The sequence below is a fragment of the Typopeltis vanoorti genome, chromosome 6 (assembly GCF_054136105.1).
Source record: "Typopeltis vanoorti isolate ZY-2024b chromosome 6, IOZ_Tvanoo_1.0, whole genome shotgun sequence".
Taxonomy (NCBI): domain Eukaryota; kingdom Metazoa; phylum Arthropoda; class Arachnida; order Uropygi; family Thelyphonidae; genus Typopeltis; species Typopeltis vanoorti.
The window spans coordinates 12,867,900-12,885,408 of NC_143554.1; the positions used below are offsets into that span (position 1 = coordinate 12,867,900).

At 36.3% G+C, this 17,509-nt stretch overlaps 1 protein-coding gene across 1 annotated transcript in view; it reads left to right on the forward strand.

Annotated features, from left to right (window-relative positions):
- The window catches only part of prd1 (pleckstrin homology domain-containing protein pruning defect 1), a 274,327-nt gene that overhangs the window by 52,914 nt on the left and 203,904 nt on the right, over window positions 1-17,509 (forward strand). Inside the window, exon 3 of the mRNA XM_090394672.1 lies at window positions 1,458-1,695. Within this exon, the coding sequence (XP_090250798.1) occupies window positions 1,458-1,695 (238 nt within the window). The remainder of the gene's footprint in view (window positions 1-1,457; window positions 1,696-17,509) is intronic.

The following is a 17,509-nucleotide window of genomic DNA, read 5'->3' on the forward strand; positions in this document are numbered from 1 at the left end:
ATATTTTATCGAGTAGTACAAAGTCTCATTAGGCCTGGCATCAAAATTGGAGATATTCAACTCAGCTCTATATATTATGCAGATCATTATTATTATTAACATTTGACCTCCAAGGAGTCCGAGACTCATCATGGGAGGTACACACTATTGCACACAATGCTCATCCAACTGTGCTTTAAACTGATTCAATGTGTCTACACCCACAACACACTCAGCAATGCATTCCACTCACCAACCACTCTCCATGCGAAGAACCTACTCCTCACTCCTCTTTATACAGTTTCTAATCAATAATGCATTATACACCTAAATCAGTTCAGTACGAGTCATTAGGATTCTTTAACTAAATTGAACTGTTGTTTCACTTTTTTTTTTTTTAATTGCTATAAATCAACAACAACAATAAAAAATAAAAAAAAAACTATGCAAATAGGCAAGAACATTGAAAATGTCAGCATTGTCAGTGTACCTATGGAACTAATACAATTTTTAGCAAAACTGACAAACTAAATTTGGAAATTGGTAATAGAATAAACAAAGCTATATGATGGGAGGCCAGTTAATAAATTCTTGTGGAATAAGAGAGAAATTAGCCAAAACACTGAACTAACAGTATACAACAATGTTCAGGCCAGTTTTAATTTATAGATGTAATGGTTGAGTTAGAAATAAAATACTGATCACAGACTGGATTTCTGAAAAAAATTATAGGAGTGAAAAGATGATACTAATGGCAGGCAATGGTTGGATGTAATATCAGGTGCATAATTCACTGTTATTCATCATCTTTATGGATCACATGATGAAGGAAAATGGCATTAGATGAAAAATGAAGGAGCTTGACATTGTAACATTCATAATTGTTTGAGCATAGCTAATCTGAGGTGGTATCACTTAAGTGGAAGAGGAATGTTAGCAAATCTGGTATTTAATTAGCAAATCAGGAAAAGACACAGAGGAAGACAAAGATCTAGATGGATTTTTATAGTTAGGCATACGGTTCATGCATACAGACATATCGGCCTTGAGAACACACGCAGTTTACGGACAAAAAAAAATACTAGTGGTGGTGGTGGAGGGCTGTGGATGGCCTTGGTGTATAATGTTTGCAGTGGTAGTTTACTGTATTTGGTGGATTAAGTGGTGGAGATGGAGAGTTGCAGAGTAGGTACTTTCCCTCGATGAGTCTTTGGACTCCTTGGAGGCATCATGTAATAATAATGATATAAATGTCTTAGAAGACCGAAACATAAGTGACAGTATTGAGACTTGAGAAATAGTAAGTGAATTTCAAAGAAAATTGTTCATATGAAGTTAGTAATTATGTTAAGCTGATCACATAATACTACACCCCTTGATGAGAGTCCATGTCAAGTTTTTAATTGTTGTGCTATTTAAAAATAGTTTTATTTTTAAAGCTGTGCTTTAAATTCGTGTCTTTGTTTTCTTTATGCTAGGTTAAAGCAGTTCCAGTTGGGATATTGGCCATTTGTGAAGGAATTTACTCCCAGAAATATTGTTCAGTTCTTACATGGTCTAACTACAACTGCAACAACTTATATACAACACAGTAGAGCATGGTTATGTTTAGCAATTAATGAAAATAGCTTGGAAAGCTATTTTCGTTCTTTCCTGCAACATCCTCGTATTATTGAAAAACACTATTCCAAACCAGCTCTAATGAGGGATGAACAGGTATGTAATTGTTTGAAGGAAAAGAAAAGTGAAAAAATTATAGGTGGCATTTTGTCTATTTCTTGCAACTGATGCAGACAGAAGTAATTGATTTACTAATAATTTAATTTCCATATATAAATAAGAAAATGGTGTATGAACATATTTTAAAAATATTTTGGATGAAACTTTTTTAAATAACGAAACCTGTAGTGAGATCATAATTAAAAGAACCACACGTATTAATCACAGTGAAAATTATTTACTTGTAAATATTTCATCCTAAGTATCTTAGGACCAGTACAGTAGTTTAAACAATAATAGGGATAACATACAGTTAGGGTGCATGATTACAATAGAATCTCATTAAACATGCATAACCTGTTACAGAAGTGTGTGTGGGGGGGGAACTAATAATTATTTTACACAATTTTGTATGACAATTTCCCATACTTCAGGGATAGTAAGAACGTCGTTGCGGTTTAAATTTGGTCTGCATAGAAAGGCTTCAGAACTTTCTTTATATAAACTTTCATGTTTATATAAAGATCTATGTAAAAGTTTAGACTTTTCCCAATGGAGCCTATGGCTTGGATTTTCTATTCCGTGTTGAGAGAGGCCAGATTTCTGAGGTCTAAAAAGACGAATGTGGTCTTGATGTTCCGAGATGTGTTTCTGAACAGACCTACCTGTCTGTCTAAAATAAGACAATTTGCATGAGCATGGAATCTCATAAACCAGGCAACATCAAAGGTGAGAGTTGGTCCATAGGAGAAAAAGAAACCGATCAACCAAATTTACAACTTGTTGCCTTCTCTTAAGGACAAACTCTCACCTTTGATGTTGCCTGTCGTTTATGAGATTCCATGCTCATGCAAATTGTCTTACTTTGGACAGACAGGTAGGTCTGTTCAGAAACGCATCTCGGAACATCAAGACCACATTCGTCTTTTTAAACCTCAGAAATTTGGCCTCTCTCAACACGGAATTGAAAATCCAAGCCATAGGATCCATTGGGAAAAGTCTAAACTTTTACATAGATCTTTATATAAACATGAACATTTATATAAAGAAAGTTCTGAAGCCCTACCACACAGACCAAATTTAAATTGCAACGACGTTTTTACTATCCCTGAAGTATGGGAAATTGTCATACAAAATTGTGTAAAATAATTATTATTAGTTTTTTTTTTCTTTCCCTCCACTTCTGTAACACGTTACACATGTTTAATGAGATTCTATTGTAATCATGCGCCCTAACTGTATGTTATTCCTATTATTCTTTAAACTACTGTACTGATGATGTCCTAAGATACTTAGGATGAAATATTTACAAATAAATAATTTTCACTTTGGTTAATACATGTGTTTTTTTTAATTTTGGATAAAAGTATGGTGGCTTTTCCATTGATTTATCTATCATTATCTCCACTGGTGTGGATATGACCAGTGGTGAGCTATGGAAATTTTAACAAAGGGCTCACATCGTCGAGCAAAAAAAAAAAAAAGTCATATTTCACACAAAAACTTTTATTAATATAGCTTGTGTATAAATTCCAATCAAACAGTATGAGAGGGCAATCAACCTCTAAAGGCGACCATTTTAAAATAAATATTTCGTGATCTAAACATGAAATGTTTGCACACGATCAACTGTGTTAATTTATCTTACATAAGAAAAACATTTTTTAACTATCAAAATATAATAAGGATGAATCTTTTATAAAACATTTGATTGGCTACTGGTTTTGCCATACGATTGGCTACCAGAAGGGAGAAGGGTAAAGATAGCTCATGCGCTTATATTATTTTCAAACTTGGGTGCATTCGTTATAGAGGAATTGAAACAATAATTCCAAATAATTTATACACTGCTGAATAGACTCATTTTTGTTAGGCTACTGTATGAGTTTGTGGCTTAATATATTTCAAAATTTTTTTTTTTGGGAAAAAAACCGTAAACAAGAAGAACAAGGGGCTTGCAAATTTAAGAAAAATTTAACAAAGGGCTCGCGCAAGCCCCCTTATAGCTCGCCACTGGATATGACTTCGTATATAAATGTCAAAACTGGTGTGGATATGACTCTTCATACAATGGATAGCAACATATATCCAAAAGGAAGTGTGTTGTACATTATGGGATACCAGGATATTAGTTTGGGATACCAGATACTAGTTTGAATATGAGTCATCTGCCTTGATATACAAGTGATATGCAAACTTTGGTTTGCTCACACTTGGGTAAAAAATATAATTTGAGATTATTTTATTATCATGATAATACCATTTTCTGGCTTATATATGGAATATAGGACATCTGCATTAATTTACTTGTAGATATTTTGATATCTACAAGTAAATTAATAACCACTTGGCCAGCCTGGCTAGCCGAGTGGTTAGCATGTCCCCTCTCCATTCAAGAGGCTGTGGGTTCGAATCCTGCTGTGAGCATGGACTTTGTGATTGTCTGTGGAAAAAATAGTGGTGGCGATCAGTGGTAAATGGCATTGGTGTAGATGCGGTCAATTGGTGGATTGTGAGTGGTGGAAGCAGAGTTGTAGAGTAGATACCCTCCCTCGATAGGACTCCCTTTAGGTGACAAATAATAATAATAAATGAGTAGGGGTCAACAAATGATGCAAAAAATCTGCTCTCCTGACATCACTCAGTATTTTAATGACGTGTTTCAATAAGTCAGTAGCAGTTCTGCAAAATGATTAATAGTATTGTACTGTGGTAGAAGTTATTATTATTTTTTTTTTATTAAATAAAAAATATTTTATTTTATTCATTCTGATGCTACTCGCCAGATAGTAAAATCTACTCACCATGGTGTGAGTGGGCGAACATATTTATCGAGCTCTATTCATGAGTTTAGCTCCTGCTGATAAGACCACAAGAAAGGTTGAAACTGGCTTGGGTAATTACCTTTCCTGTAATATATGACAATATACATATCTAAATGGGAAAGGAAATGTGCTCTGCATTATGGGATACTTGGACAATTTAATGTGAATTCATTTGCCTTCTTAATGTAAACAGTCTTGTTTACATAAAGTTGGAGTGCTTAAGGGTCAAAGCTGTATAACTGAAAGGAGACCTCCACATAGCCTTTAAAGGAATGTGGAGAACTGACCAGGGCTTCTGACCTAATGTCCAATCCTCATCTTCTCGAGGTGCACCCTGTTGGGTATCTACTTGGATACTGAACGAACGAGGATGGGCTGGTAATTTGGGATTTAGCCGACCAAATTGTATTCTTATTGGTTAAACCAAAATAAAAAAATGATGGTACAACATGACAAAATTTCATGCTGGCTGGGGCATCACCCGGTTAAACAAGGCCCCCGTTGTTTTCGCCAGGGAACCAGGGCGAACAGCGAAAAGTCAGCTACTGGAAAAAATCTGAAAACAAACCCCAACTCAACATCACCAGAGTTAAAGATCGGTACTATCAACGTAAGAAGCCTGAATGGCATAGAAATGGAGCTAGCTGAGGAATTAGATAAGTACCAGATCGACATAATAGGGGTCACTGAAACAAAAAAGACCAAAACTGGTGAGATCTTTCTGAGCAATAAATACAAAATGTTATATTCAGGCAATGACAATCAAGGAAAAGAAGGAGTAGCGATAGTATTCAACACAAAATATGAGGCTAATCTTCTTGAATGGCAGTCAGTGTCAAGTAGAGTAATGTGGGCAAATATGAGAATGGAACTGGACTTATTTGAAACTGGACAATGAGACTTATTTGTGCCTATGGTCCCACAGAAGGTTCTACTAAGGTAGAAGTGGAGGAATTTTTTTGAGGCTTTAGAAAAAGCAACTTACACAATGAAAAAGGAAAAGTTGGTCCTTGTTGGGGATCTAAATAGCAGAGTAGGAAATGATTGTGAGACATACAAAAATATTTTGGGAAAATTTGGAGAAAAGAGCAAAGCTAATAATAATGGCAAATATCTGTTGGATTTCTGCTCAGGACATGGACTGGTTATTACTAACACCATGTTCCAACATAAAAATGTGCACAAATTCACATGGAGAGAAGAGGCAAGGAATAAGAAAAGTCTCATTGACTATGTTATTGTTGATAGTGATGTTTACTCCCTAGTGCAGGACACTGCAGTGTACAGAGGATTTGAAATTGGAAGCGATCACTATTTGGTCTTGAGCAGGATAAAATCGAATTTCATAGTGAAAAGAATAACATGTAAGAAAGTTTTAAAGCGAATAAAAGTTGAGCAGCTCTCAGATGTGAACTGTTGACTAAAATACACAAAGATTATTGAAGAAAAAATGATAGAGTTTGAGAACAGGAATCAAACCTTGGAGATTCAGTGGCAAGCCTTGAAGAAAGCCCTGATTGATTCAGCTAGAGAGGCATGTGGTGAAGTTGTCTGCAAGGATAGAAAAATTAGAACTCCATGGTGAACACAGGAAGTTAAAGAGGCAGTGAAGGAAAAGAAGAAAGCATATCAAAAGTTCCTGACAAATAAGTCAGCTTGTGCTCTTAGAGAATACAGAGACAAATGCAAGCATGCTAAACACTGTGTAAAACTAGCTAAGCAAAAGTCATGGGAGGACTTTGGCAAGAATATAGAAAATAAATATCAAGAAGGTGGCAAAGTATTCTGGAGATTGTTGAAGAAGCTTAGGAATAGAGGAAAGAGTGCTGTAAAAGGAGTTAGAGATGATAAAGGTGACATTGAAGTATGGAGTAATTACTTTGAAAAACTGCTAAATGAAACAAGCGGTGATGACAGCACAGTGGTAAAAAAACACTGACCAGGCATGCAGTCAGGAATACATATCCATACTTGAAGTAGAAAAAGCCATCAAAGGCTTGAAATGTGTAAAGGCAGCAGGAGTAGATGATATTCGACCAGAAATGCTGAAGTATGGTGGTATAAGAGTCTTACAGTGGCTGCATAGTTCAGAAAGCCTGGACAGAGGGACGAATTCAATATGATTGGAGTAGAGCTCTAATAGTACCCATATATAAAAAGGGAAATAAAACTGAATGTGAACATTACAGAGGTATTTCCCTATTGAGTGTTCCTGGCAAGATCTATGCAAGTATACTTGAGAAACGGTTGAGAAGAATTGTGGAAGAATAGCTTGGTGAAGAATAAGCTGGCAGGCCAAATAGAGGCTGTCAGGATCAGATCTTCATTTTACGACAAATAGTGGAGAAATCATGGGAATATAACAAAGATCTGTATTTAAGTTTTGTCGATTTGGAAAAGGCATATGACAAGGTACCAAGAGAGAAGCTATTCAATACGCTACAGTTATATGGTGTCAGTGGGGCATTATATCAAGCAATACTTCGTCTTTATTTGAGTTGTGAGTCAGCAGTTAGAATTGAAGGAAGTACAGGAAGATGGTTTAATGTTAAATCTGGTGTGAGACAAGGATGTACATTATCCCCTCTGTTATTCATTATCTATATGGATCACATTATGAAGGAAAGTGGTATTAAACATGATATCAAAATTGGAGATGTTAATGTCAGCTCTTTGCTTTATGCAGATGATATTGTATTTCTAAATAAATCTGCTACAAGTCTGCAAGATTCTCTGACTAAATTGAATAACTGTTGTAATAGATATGATATGAAGGTCAGCAATAAAAAGACAAAGACAATGAAAATAGGCAGAATCATTGAAAATGTCAACAGTGTTGTGAATTGGAGAACCTGTGGAACAAGTAAAACATTTCAGCTACTTAGACACGATTTTTAGTGAAGATGGTAAATTGAATATAGAAATAGACAACAGAATCAGCAAAGCTGGTATGGTGGGAAGTCAATTGAATAAATTCATATGGAATAAGAGAGAAATTAGTCGGAACACTAAATGAGCTGTATACAAGACAGTGTTCAAACCAGTTTTAACTTATGGATCTCAGAGCTGGGTCAGAAGTAAAACACTTGACCAAAGACTAGAGACTGCAGATATGAGAGTCCTGAGAAAGATTATAGGCATGAACAGATGGCATCAATGGCAATATCATATTAAAAACGCGAATATAAGGAAAGAACTTGACATTGTCAGCATCCAGGAATGCATTAGCAGAGCTAATCTCAGGTGGTATGGTCACTTAAACAGAATGGGCAAAGAAAGAATAGCAAAAGAAGTGTTCTCTGCCAGGTTGGCAGCAAAACGACCCAGAGGAAGACCAAGATGTAGGTGGATTGATACGGTACAAAGTGCTTTAGACGATAGAAATATAAGATCTGATAATGTTGGAGTCTTGACAAGTAACAGACTGATTTGGAGGAAAATTGTAGATAGGAAGTTAGTAATGATGTAATTTTTTTTCATGTAGAACTATCATATCCTCTACACCCCTTGAGGGTACATGGCAGGAATTTGATGATGTAAACAGTCTGATAGTAGTGCTGATACTTCCCATATAGACTATTGTTTATTCATGCTTGGTTTGATAAAGGATGTATATATGTATTCTTATGGTAGAGTTCAGCTATAGTTCAATGTCCAATGTTGAAAGCCACTGACACTTCATGTATCTCCTGCCAGTCGCTGTGGAAGAGGTGAAGATGGCAGTCACTGATATGTTTGATAGTCTGTAGAATATTGGTGCAGTCACACGGCTGTTTACCATATTCCCTTTATGTAGGAGATAGCTTCATCAGCCCTGTTCATCCTGATTCTGTTGATTGTTGTCCATAGCCTTCTAGGAAGGATGAAGCCCGGCTTGTAGCTACAGGGGTCTTTTACAAGAGAGACCCATTTGTTGATAAATTCATAGCCCATTGTTGGTTCCACATGTTGCAAGTTTGAAGGTGCTAAGCCAGAAAAGGCTCTGGTTGTCTCAGAGTCTTTTCTGCCCTAGCACTGGCTTGACTTCAGCCAGTTTCTAAGAGAATTTATATGGGTTGAGTGGAGAGGCAGTAGGGAATTATATGTGATTTTCTCTCATTCTTTTAGTAAAGCCTGCTTTCATATATTTGGTGGGTGGGATTATGTTGAAAAACACTGGTAGGCATGGCAGAGGGATGGATTTCAGGGTCCCGTTATTATGCATATGGTTATGTTCAGTTAGAAGTCAATAATGTTTGTGTGAACACTTCTTTCAGATTGGTGCACAGTACTCTACATTAGAGTAAACAAGAGCCAGGCCTTTGAGATCATAAGTACCTCAGCTCTATAACCCCAGCTAGTTCCACTTAGTTTTGAGATGATGTTTCTCATTTTTTTTTAATTTTTTACTTTACAAATATGATTTTTATAGGTCAGACTTCTATCCTGGTTCACTCCCAGATATTGTGGATGAGGATCATGCTTGACCGTGCTGCTACAGAAAATTAGGTTGAGTTGGCAGTTTGCCTCTTTGTTGTTAGGATGGAAAGGTGTGGCCATTGTTTTGTTGGGGTTTGGCTTTAGATGCTACTGCTCAAAATATTTCTTGGGGATCTCTAAATCTGTATTCAGGGAATCAAAAGAAGGCGATTGGTGGAGTATCGCCATTGATAAAGGATAAAAACAAGAGTATGATTTTTTGTCAGATTTAATTTACTTTCTTACCAAACAAACAAAAAAAAAACTTACTACATAATTAGTCAGTTAGAAATTCTATTGAGCTTAAGTCGAAGAAATAGATGCAATAACAAACATTGTGGATAAAATCATTTCTAAAGGTAGTGTATAACAATTACAAAAGCAAAAAAAAAAAAAAAAAGGAAAGTAAGAAAACTAAGCAGTTTGGATATTAAAAAATCATATTTCTTAATGCAATATGTTACTGCATGAACTTCAAGGACAATTCCTTCCAATGTCATTTATGCATAGACCATGCAGGCTTTCAAAACCACCTCTGAAAGAATGGGATGGTCTTTATTCCCAAATGGTAAAAAGGATGAAAGTGATGTGAATATGTTGGAAGGCAACGAAATTGAGAGAATGAATGAAATCAGAAATAATGTGACGTAAGGTTCGAAAACTGGAAAAATCGAAAAAATGAATGAAACCAGAAAGTGTGACCCAAGGTTCGAAAGCATGAATGACAGCAAAAGTTTGACGCAAGGATCAGAAGTACAAAAACTCGAAAGGATGAATGAGAGTGAAAGTGTGAAGCAGGGTTTGAGAGTTCGAAAATTAGAAAGATTAAATGACAGAATGTGCTGCAAGATTCGCAAGTTGAGATGGTTAGGATTAGGCAAGAGATGAAATGGACGTGGAATGAAGTTAAGAAAATTCGGGAAATGTATGGGAAAGTGAAAATGATTAAAACATATCATGTTGATATAAAAGAGGTAATGAAAGACCCGTGAATGGCGTTGTATGGTCACTCAATTATTAAAGTTGTGTTGGATGAGAAGGTGTTTTCCAGGCGATAAAATGAGTAGAGTGATTGAGGCATTGGATATGAGAAGGAAGCAAGCAAAAGAGTTGATAGTTTTAATAGGTACGAATGACATGACTGAGAACAAAGAGCACATCAGAATGGATATCAGGAGGTTGCTTAGACGGATAAAAGAGTGTGATAGGAAAGATAGTAAGTGTGTTGCCTAGGTTACTTCATGTTACTGTAATGACAATGACAGTGGTGAGATGAGGCAGAGAGCAAGGATTGTGAATGATAAGTTAGCTGAAATGTGTGAGGAGAAAGGACTACAGTTTATTAATGTGTGGAATGAGTTTGAAGGACGAAGTGAACTATATAAGAGTGATGGACTACATTTGAGTGGTTTTGTTGTGAGTCACTTGGAGGAGAGACTACTGCTGGAAGGTAGAGAGGGGTGAGTACAGAGAATGAATCTCTGTACTCACCTCTCAGTGAATCAGAGAATGAAATAAAGAGGAACAGGGAAATGGGGAGGCTCAGGGTGAACAGAGGAAGACAGCATGAGAAAGGTGGATGCTCCAAGAGGATGTGAATGCATGTTTAAACAGGAAAGAAATGGGATGATCTGGGATCAAGAGGAAACAGTTGGACTAGAGGTGAATAGAATTAAATTACTTGGTTGGATGTTGCTATAGACCTGTAATGTGGATGGTTGTGACTATGAAATGTATAATCAAATTAGACAAGCAAATAAGAAAAGTGTGATCATTATGGGCGATTTTAATTATGGCAATATAGACTGGAATGATGAGATAGCAACTGGAAGTAAAGAAAATCGGTTTCTTGAGTTTTTGAGGGACAACTACCTTAGACAGTATGTAACAGAGGGCACACGAGGATTAAGGTTCTTGGAAATATCATCTCATCAGAGGATGCAGTTATAAATGAGGTGTTCCAATCAACCATCAATTGGTGAGAGTGACCATAAGGTGATTAACTGGGTGGTTGCCAGCACTATGAGGACCTTTGTGAGAAAAAGGTATATGTGGAACCACAAGGGGGGGGGGGGATGGACACGATTATGATGAGCTCAGTAGACAGCTTGCGGGTGTAGCATGGAATGAAGAGTTAGCTGGAAAAGAGATCAATGCAGCTTCGGGGGATTTTCAATAACTATCTAGTAGAAGCAATGTCTAAATGTATTCCAAGGGGCAGAAGGTTGAATAAGGTAGGTGTGAAACGGATGAATAGAGAGATTAAGCATGCGATACAGAGAAAAAGGGTATTATGGAGTCTGCATAAGAGAAGTGGTGATAACCAATTCAATGAGGATTACAAAGATGAGGCAAGGCAGGTGACTTGGTTTGTAAGTGTAGCAAAAGTGACCTATGAACAGCAGTTAGCTAATGAAGCTGATCCTAAGGAGTTCTTTCGATATGTAGCCAGCAAAAAAAGAATGATTATGGAAGAATGACAATGACATTGGAGAAAATGGTATAAAGACAGCTGTTGTGGAATTTGTAGTGGAGATATTTAATGAGCAGTTCATAAAGGTCTTTCAATCTTGTGAATGTGACTTCATCGAGAGATTGAGAGCGTTGATGATGGGAAGGAGAGACTGACTGTAAGTGAGCAACAAGTGTATGGGGAGTTCAGCAAACTAGATGTTAATAAGGCTGTGGGACTTGATAATATATCACCACATATTCTGAAGGAATGTTTCAGGGAGTTGACACCTGCCTTGACATATTTTTTTAATATGAGTCTTGCATTGGGTCAAGTTCCTAAGGAGTGGAAGGAGGGCAAGATTGTGTCACTTCATAAAGGAGGTGATCGAACTGAAGTATCAAACTATAGGCCTATCTATGTGTCAGGTGTTGTGGTTAATTGTTGGAGAAGCTTGTGAGAACTGGGATCCAGAGTTGTGCTGACAACAATGGTATTATCTTTGATGGACAGCATGGATTTGCTAAAGGGAGGTCATGTTTTAGTAATTTAATTATTACAATACAGTGAAAGCTGCATTAAAATATGCAGTAAAATAAATTGCATGAATTTTTCAAAAATGGTATGGTGAGGCGAGTGTAATGGTATGTGTGGGACGATGTGGATATATAGACTTGGATGACGAGATAGCATTGGGAAGTAAAGAAAATAAGTTTCTCAAGTTTTAGAGGACAACTACCTCAGGTATGTAACAGAGGTCACATGAGGATCGAGGGGGCTTGGATTTGATCGTCTCATCAGAGGATATTATTATAAATGAGGTGTCAAATCACCCACTGCTTTTCAGAGAAACTTGTGACACGAAATTAAGAAATATCAACATGTTAGCACAAAAATGATTATATTTAATATATTGCCAGATATTTCAATTTGGAATAACAAACTATCTTCAGTGGCTTAACAGGAAACAGTCTTTTACAAGGTAGAATACAAACAATTGATCATTCAAAATTAGAACGAGCCGCATGATGTTACATCGCTAATCACGATATCATTTCACTGAAGAAATGTAAACATAAGAGTGCAGAAATAAATTACATGTATAAGTTCACAATGTCATACAGAAAACTTAATTTATAAAATCATATTAAAGTTATCATTATACAGATATGGTATCCAGAAGGCATTAAAAAAAAAAAAAGTGTTATTTGGATCAAACTTTCTCATATTTTTGACAAGGATATGCAGTCATTTTGGTTCAAGTTAGGGTGGTGAGGTAAGGCCTCAGCACTCTGTTTGAATAGGCATTTGAATTTATCGTCATCTCTGTAGAAGGTGAGTTTTAGACCAGAGAATGTTGTGGTTTGTCTCTATTTCATGTTGTGCCAATCCAGACTTACTAGATTTGTTGTGAAGAATATAAGATTTTTTCTTATAGAGCTTCCGGTTTGTCCAAGTAAAAAAGATGGCAGTCAAAAAGATGGAGATGAGTTCTCTAATGATTTTGAAACAAGAAGTATGGAGTAATTACTTTGAAAAACTGCTAAATGAAACAAGCAGTGATGACAGCACAGTGATAAAAAAACACTGACCAGGCATGCAGTCAGGAATACATATCCATACTTGAAGTCGAAAAAGCCATCAAAGGCTTGAAATGTGGAAAGGCAGCAGGAGTAGATGATATTCGACCAGAAATGCTGAAGTATGGTGGTATAAGAGTCTTACAGTGGCTGCACTGCATAGTTCAGAAAGCCTGGACAGAGGGACGAATTCCCGATGATTGGAGTAGAGCTCTCATAGTACCCATATATAAAAAGGGAAATAAAACTGAATGTGAGAATTACAGAGGTATTTCCCTACTGAGTGTTCCTGGCAAGATCTATGCAAGTATACTTGAGAAACGGTTGAGAAGAATTGTGGAAGAAAAGCTTGGTGATGAACAAGCTGGATTCAGGCCAAATAGAGGCTGTCAGGATCAGATCTTCACTTTACGACAAATAGTCGAGAAAGCATGGGAATATAACAAAGATCTGTATTTAAGTTTTGTCGATTTGGAAAAGGCATATGACAAGGTGCCAAGAGAGAAGCTATTCAATACGCTGCAGTTATATGGTGTCAATGGGGCATTATATCAAGCAATACTTAGTCTTTATTTGAGTTGTGAGTCAGCAGTTAGAATTGAAGGAAGTACAGGAAGATGGTTTAATGTTAAATCTGGTGTGAGACAAGGATGTACATTATCCCCTCTGTTATTCATTATCTATATGGATCACATTATGAAGGAATGTGGTATTAAACCTGATATCAAAATTGGAGATGTTAATGTCAGCTCTTTGCTTTATGCGGATGATGTTATACTTCTAAATAAATCCGCTACAAGTCTGCAAGATTCTCTGACTAAATTGAATAGCTGTTGTAATAGATATGGTATGAAGGTCAGCAATAAAAAGACAAAGACAATGAAAATAGGCAGAATCATTGAAAATGTCAACTGTGTTGTGAATGGAGAACCTGTGGAACAAGTAAAACATTTCAGCTACTTAGGCACAATTTTTACTGAAGATGGTAAACTAAATATAGAAATAGACAACAGAATCAGCAAAGCTGGTATCGTGGGAAGTCAATTGAATAAATTCATATGGAATAAGAAAGAAATTAGTCGGAACACTAAATTAGCTGTATACAAGACTGTGTTCAAACCAATTTTAACTTATGGATCTGAGAGCTGGGTCAGAAGTAAAACACTTGACCAAAGACTAGAGACCGCAGATATGAGAGTCCTGAGAAAGATTAGAGGCGTGAACAGATGGCATCAATGGCAATATCATATTAAAAATGAGGATATTAGGAAAGAACTTGACATTGTCAGCATCCAGGAATGCGTTAGCAGAGCTAATCTCAGATGGTATGGTCACTTAAATAGAATGGGAGAGGAAAGATTAGCAAAACAAGTGTTCTCTGCCAGGTTGGCAGCAAAACGACCCAGAGGAAGACCAAGATATAGGTGGATTGATACGGTACAAAGTGCCTTAGACGATAGAAATATAAGATCTGATAATGTTGGAGTCTTGACAAGTAACAGACTGATTTGGGGGAAAATTGTAGATAGGAAGTTAGTAATGATGTAATTTTTTCATGTAGTACTGTCATATCCTGTACACCCCTTGAGGGTACATGGCAGGAATTTGATGATGATGATGAACAATTTTTTTGTTTCAAAATCATTAGCAAAAGTGTCAAACATTTTAGTACCATACAAATGAAAAAAATTTTTCCACATATTTCTTATATTGATATTCATTATTATTTCGTGACACCTCCAGGGGGATCCACAGACTCATCGAAGGAGAGCATTTACTCTACAGCTCTGTCTCCACCACTCAATCCACCAACTGCAACTACACCAATGCCATCCACCACCATTAGTATTTGCACTTCAGGCCCTTTGTCCCTTTGTTGACTCTGTGATTTGTGAGTCTTTCGGTCTTCTGATTGTGCCTAGATATTTCTTTAGCTTTATCCTGTATGATGTCTTTGACTCCCTCTCAGACTATTTCTGTATTTTTATGCACAATTCTGTATTGTGGATGTTCGTGATTGATAATTTTGCTTCTTTGAAGAAAGAAAAAGATTGTCACAAGCAATTTTATTGTTAATCACTCTTTGTATTTATTTTTTTTTATTTAAAATTTTTTATCGTTTGCAGTCATTATCTTGTTAAGTGGCCTTCTTTCAGCCACTCTATTGCATTTCAGCAAATACAAATGTGAAAGACTATTCCTGGAAAATGCCTCAGCCCTAAGAAACCTTTCAAACTTGAACAAATTTGGGTGCATGAAACTGCACTCATTCTCAGATCTTTAGCCAAATAGCCAAGCCTACCCAATTAGCCCACTGGGGGATGCCATTTAGGACTCTAGGCCTGCCTTTGGTTGCCTTTATTCAGTGTTAGTAGTAATAGCATGTGCCTGCTATTGCTTTGTGATCCCTGATGATGGCGGTGTAACGTTGCTGAAATATAGGAAGTTAAAGTTATTATAATTAATATTTATGTTATAATAGTTGTAAATAGTCAATGTATAAGCCTTTCAACCAGAAGTTGTTAATCAGTTATTCAAAAAAGAATCTATGGCCATCTAAAAACACTAGTCATATGAGCGGATAGGATTTAGGGAAAAGGATCACTGTCATACAAAAAAAAAAAAAAGGCAGATTATTAAAAAATATAATGAATATAACAGATTTCTATGCATAACTTCTATTGACTATCATTAAAGTATTTCACTTCATAGACCATGCTGCTTTTATGGATGCTCAAGCGGAAGATTGCAGCTAAAATACTCCAGCAGAGATACATTTTATTTTATACATGACTGACAAAAAAAGTCAGTCATGTAAAAAAAAATTAAAAAAAAAAAAACTGCATTTTAGTGAAAATTTATTTATTAGTGGTAACTGAGATTGAATGCACAGTAATTATCAAGTTGTTAGTAGGTTTTGTATAAAACTTTATGTAATACAGCTTACCATTAGCAAAGTCAAAATAGCAGTGAGAGCAAGAACAACTAGATATGAGGTACAAATTTCATGTGGTGAATGGTGTGGATTGCTCAGAATTCATTGTCAGGAGCATAATATGTATGTATTAGAGAACATGGAAGATGCATTTCTTGAGAGATAGAACAAGAAAGTGAGAGGGCATGGATCTGCAGACAGATATTTTAATGGATTGCATGGAAGTAAATGAGAGTTGAGACTGGGGAGTGAATATTAGACAAAAGGTGGAAGTCAGTAAGGGATGCAAGACTTAGAATGGTATCAGCCAGAAAGGTGAGCGAGAGAATGAATGCAGTGAATACAAAAGAGATTGGAAGACAGAAACAGATATGATTTCAGGAACAGAAGACAACATGACTGATTGGCTGAAAGCAAGAAACAGAAGAGCAACTTGACTGATGGAGCTGCTTTTTTTTTTTAAGCACTACTGTCCAAATCCAAGAGTTGAAGAATGAGATGAGGCATATGCACAATGAGATGAGATGGTTGATGGATATGAATGGAAGAGTGCTGCAAGAGAATAAAATGAAAGATAGTGGAGAAAAAGAAGTGGTGAATGATTCAAGAATAGTGCTGTATGAAGATTCTATTATTATAGGTGGACAATCTCATCACTATCAAATGCAGCACATTATACAATGGAAGCTGCAATTATTTGGACACATCTGTAGAATGAGTGTGGACTGGAAGATAAAGACATTCGTGTTTGGTATTATGGATGGTGTAAACAGAAGAGGTAGACCATACAGAGAATAGATAGATGACATAAAGGACTAGTGTGGAATAGGTTTATAGAAACTGTGACACTGTGCACTGGACAAAAAAAAAGTGGAAGAAGATAGTGAAGGAGGCATTGAACATCAATGGGTGGTGAGCCCATGGTTTGTGATGATGATGAATCTCATCAATCAATTAATAGATGAGATTGAGTTAAGTGACAACATTAAAACATTAGTAAAAGTTAGAAATGGTCTGTATAATGTAGTAAATATCTGTAATTGACAGCCTGGTTGACCGAGTGGTTAGCGTATCCACATTCCAGCCAAAGGCTGGAGGTTTGAATCCCACCATGGGCATGGATGTTTGTGATTGTAAGTGCAAATACTAGTGGTGGTGGATGGTAGATGGCGTGGTGTAGTTGCGGTTAGTTGTAGTTGGTGGATTGAGTGGTGGAGACAGAGCTGTAGAGTAAATGCCCTCCCTCAATGAGTCTGTGGACTCCCTGGAGGTGTCACAAAATAATAATAATGAATATCAATATAAGAAATATGTGGAAATTCATTTGTATGGTACTAAAATGTTTGACACTTTTGCTATACACAAAAAAATTGTTTAAAAATCATTAGAGAACTCATCTGCAACTGTATGAGAAAAAAAGAACTACTAGAACTTGTACCAAGTAAAGCTGTATATATCAGTGTTTTGAAACCTGTGGGAAAAAAGGGAACGTTTAGAATTAGAAGATGAAGAAACACATTATGACAGTCTTTGAGCCAGTGTGCTTTTCTAGAATCATTTA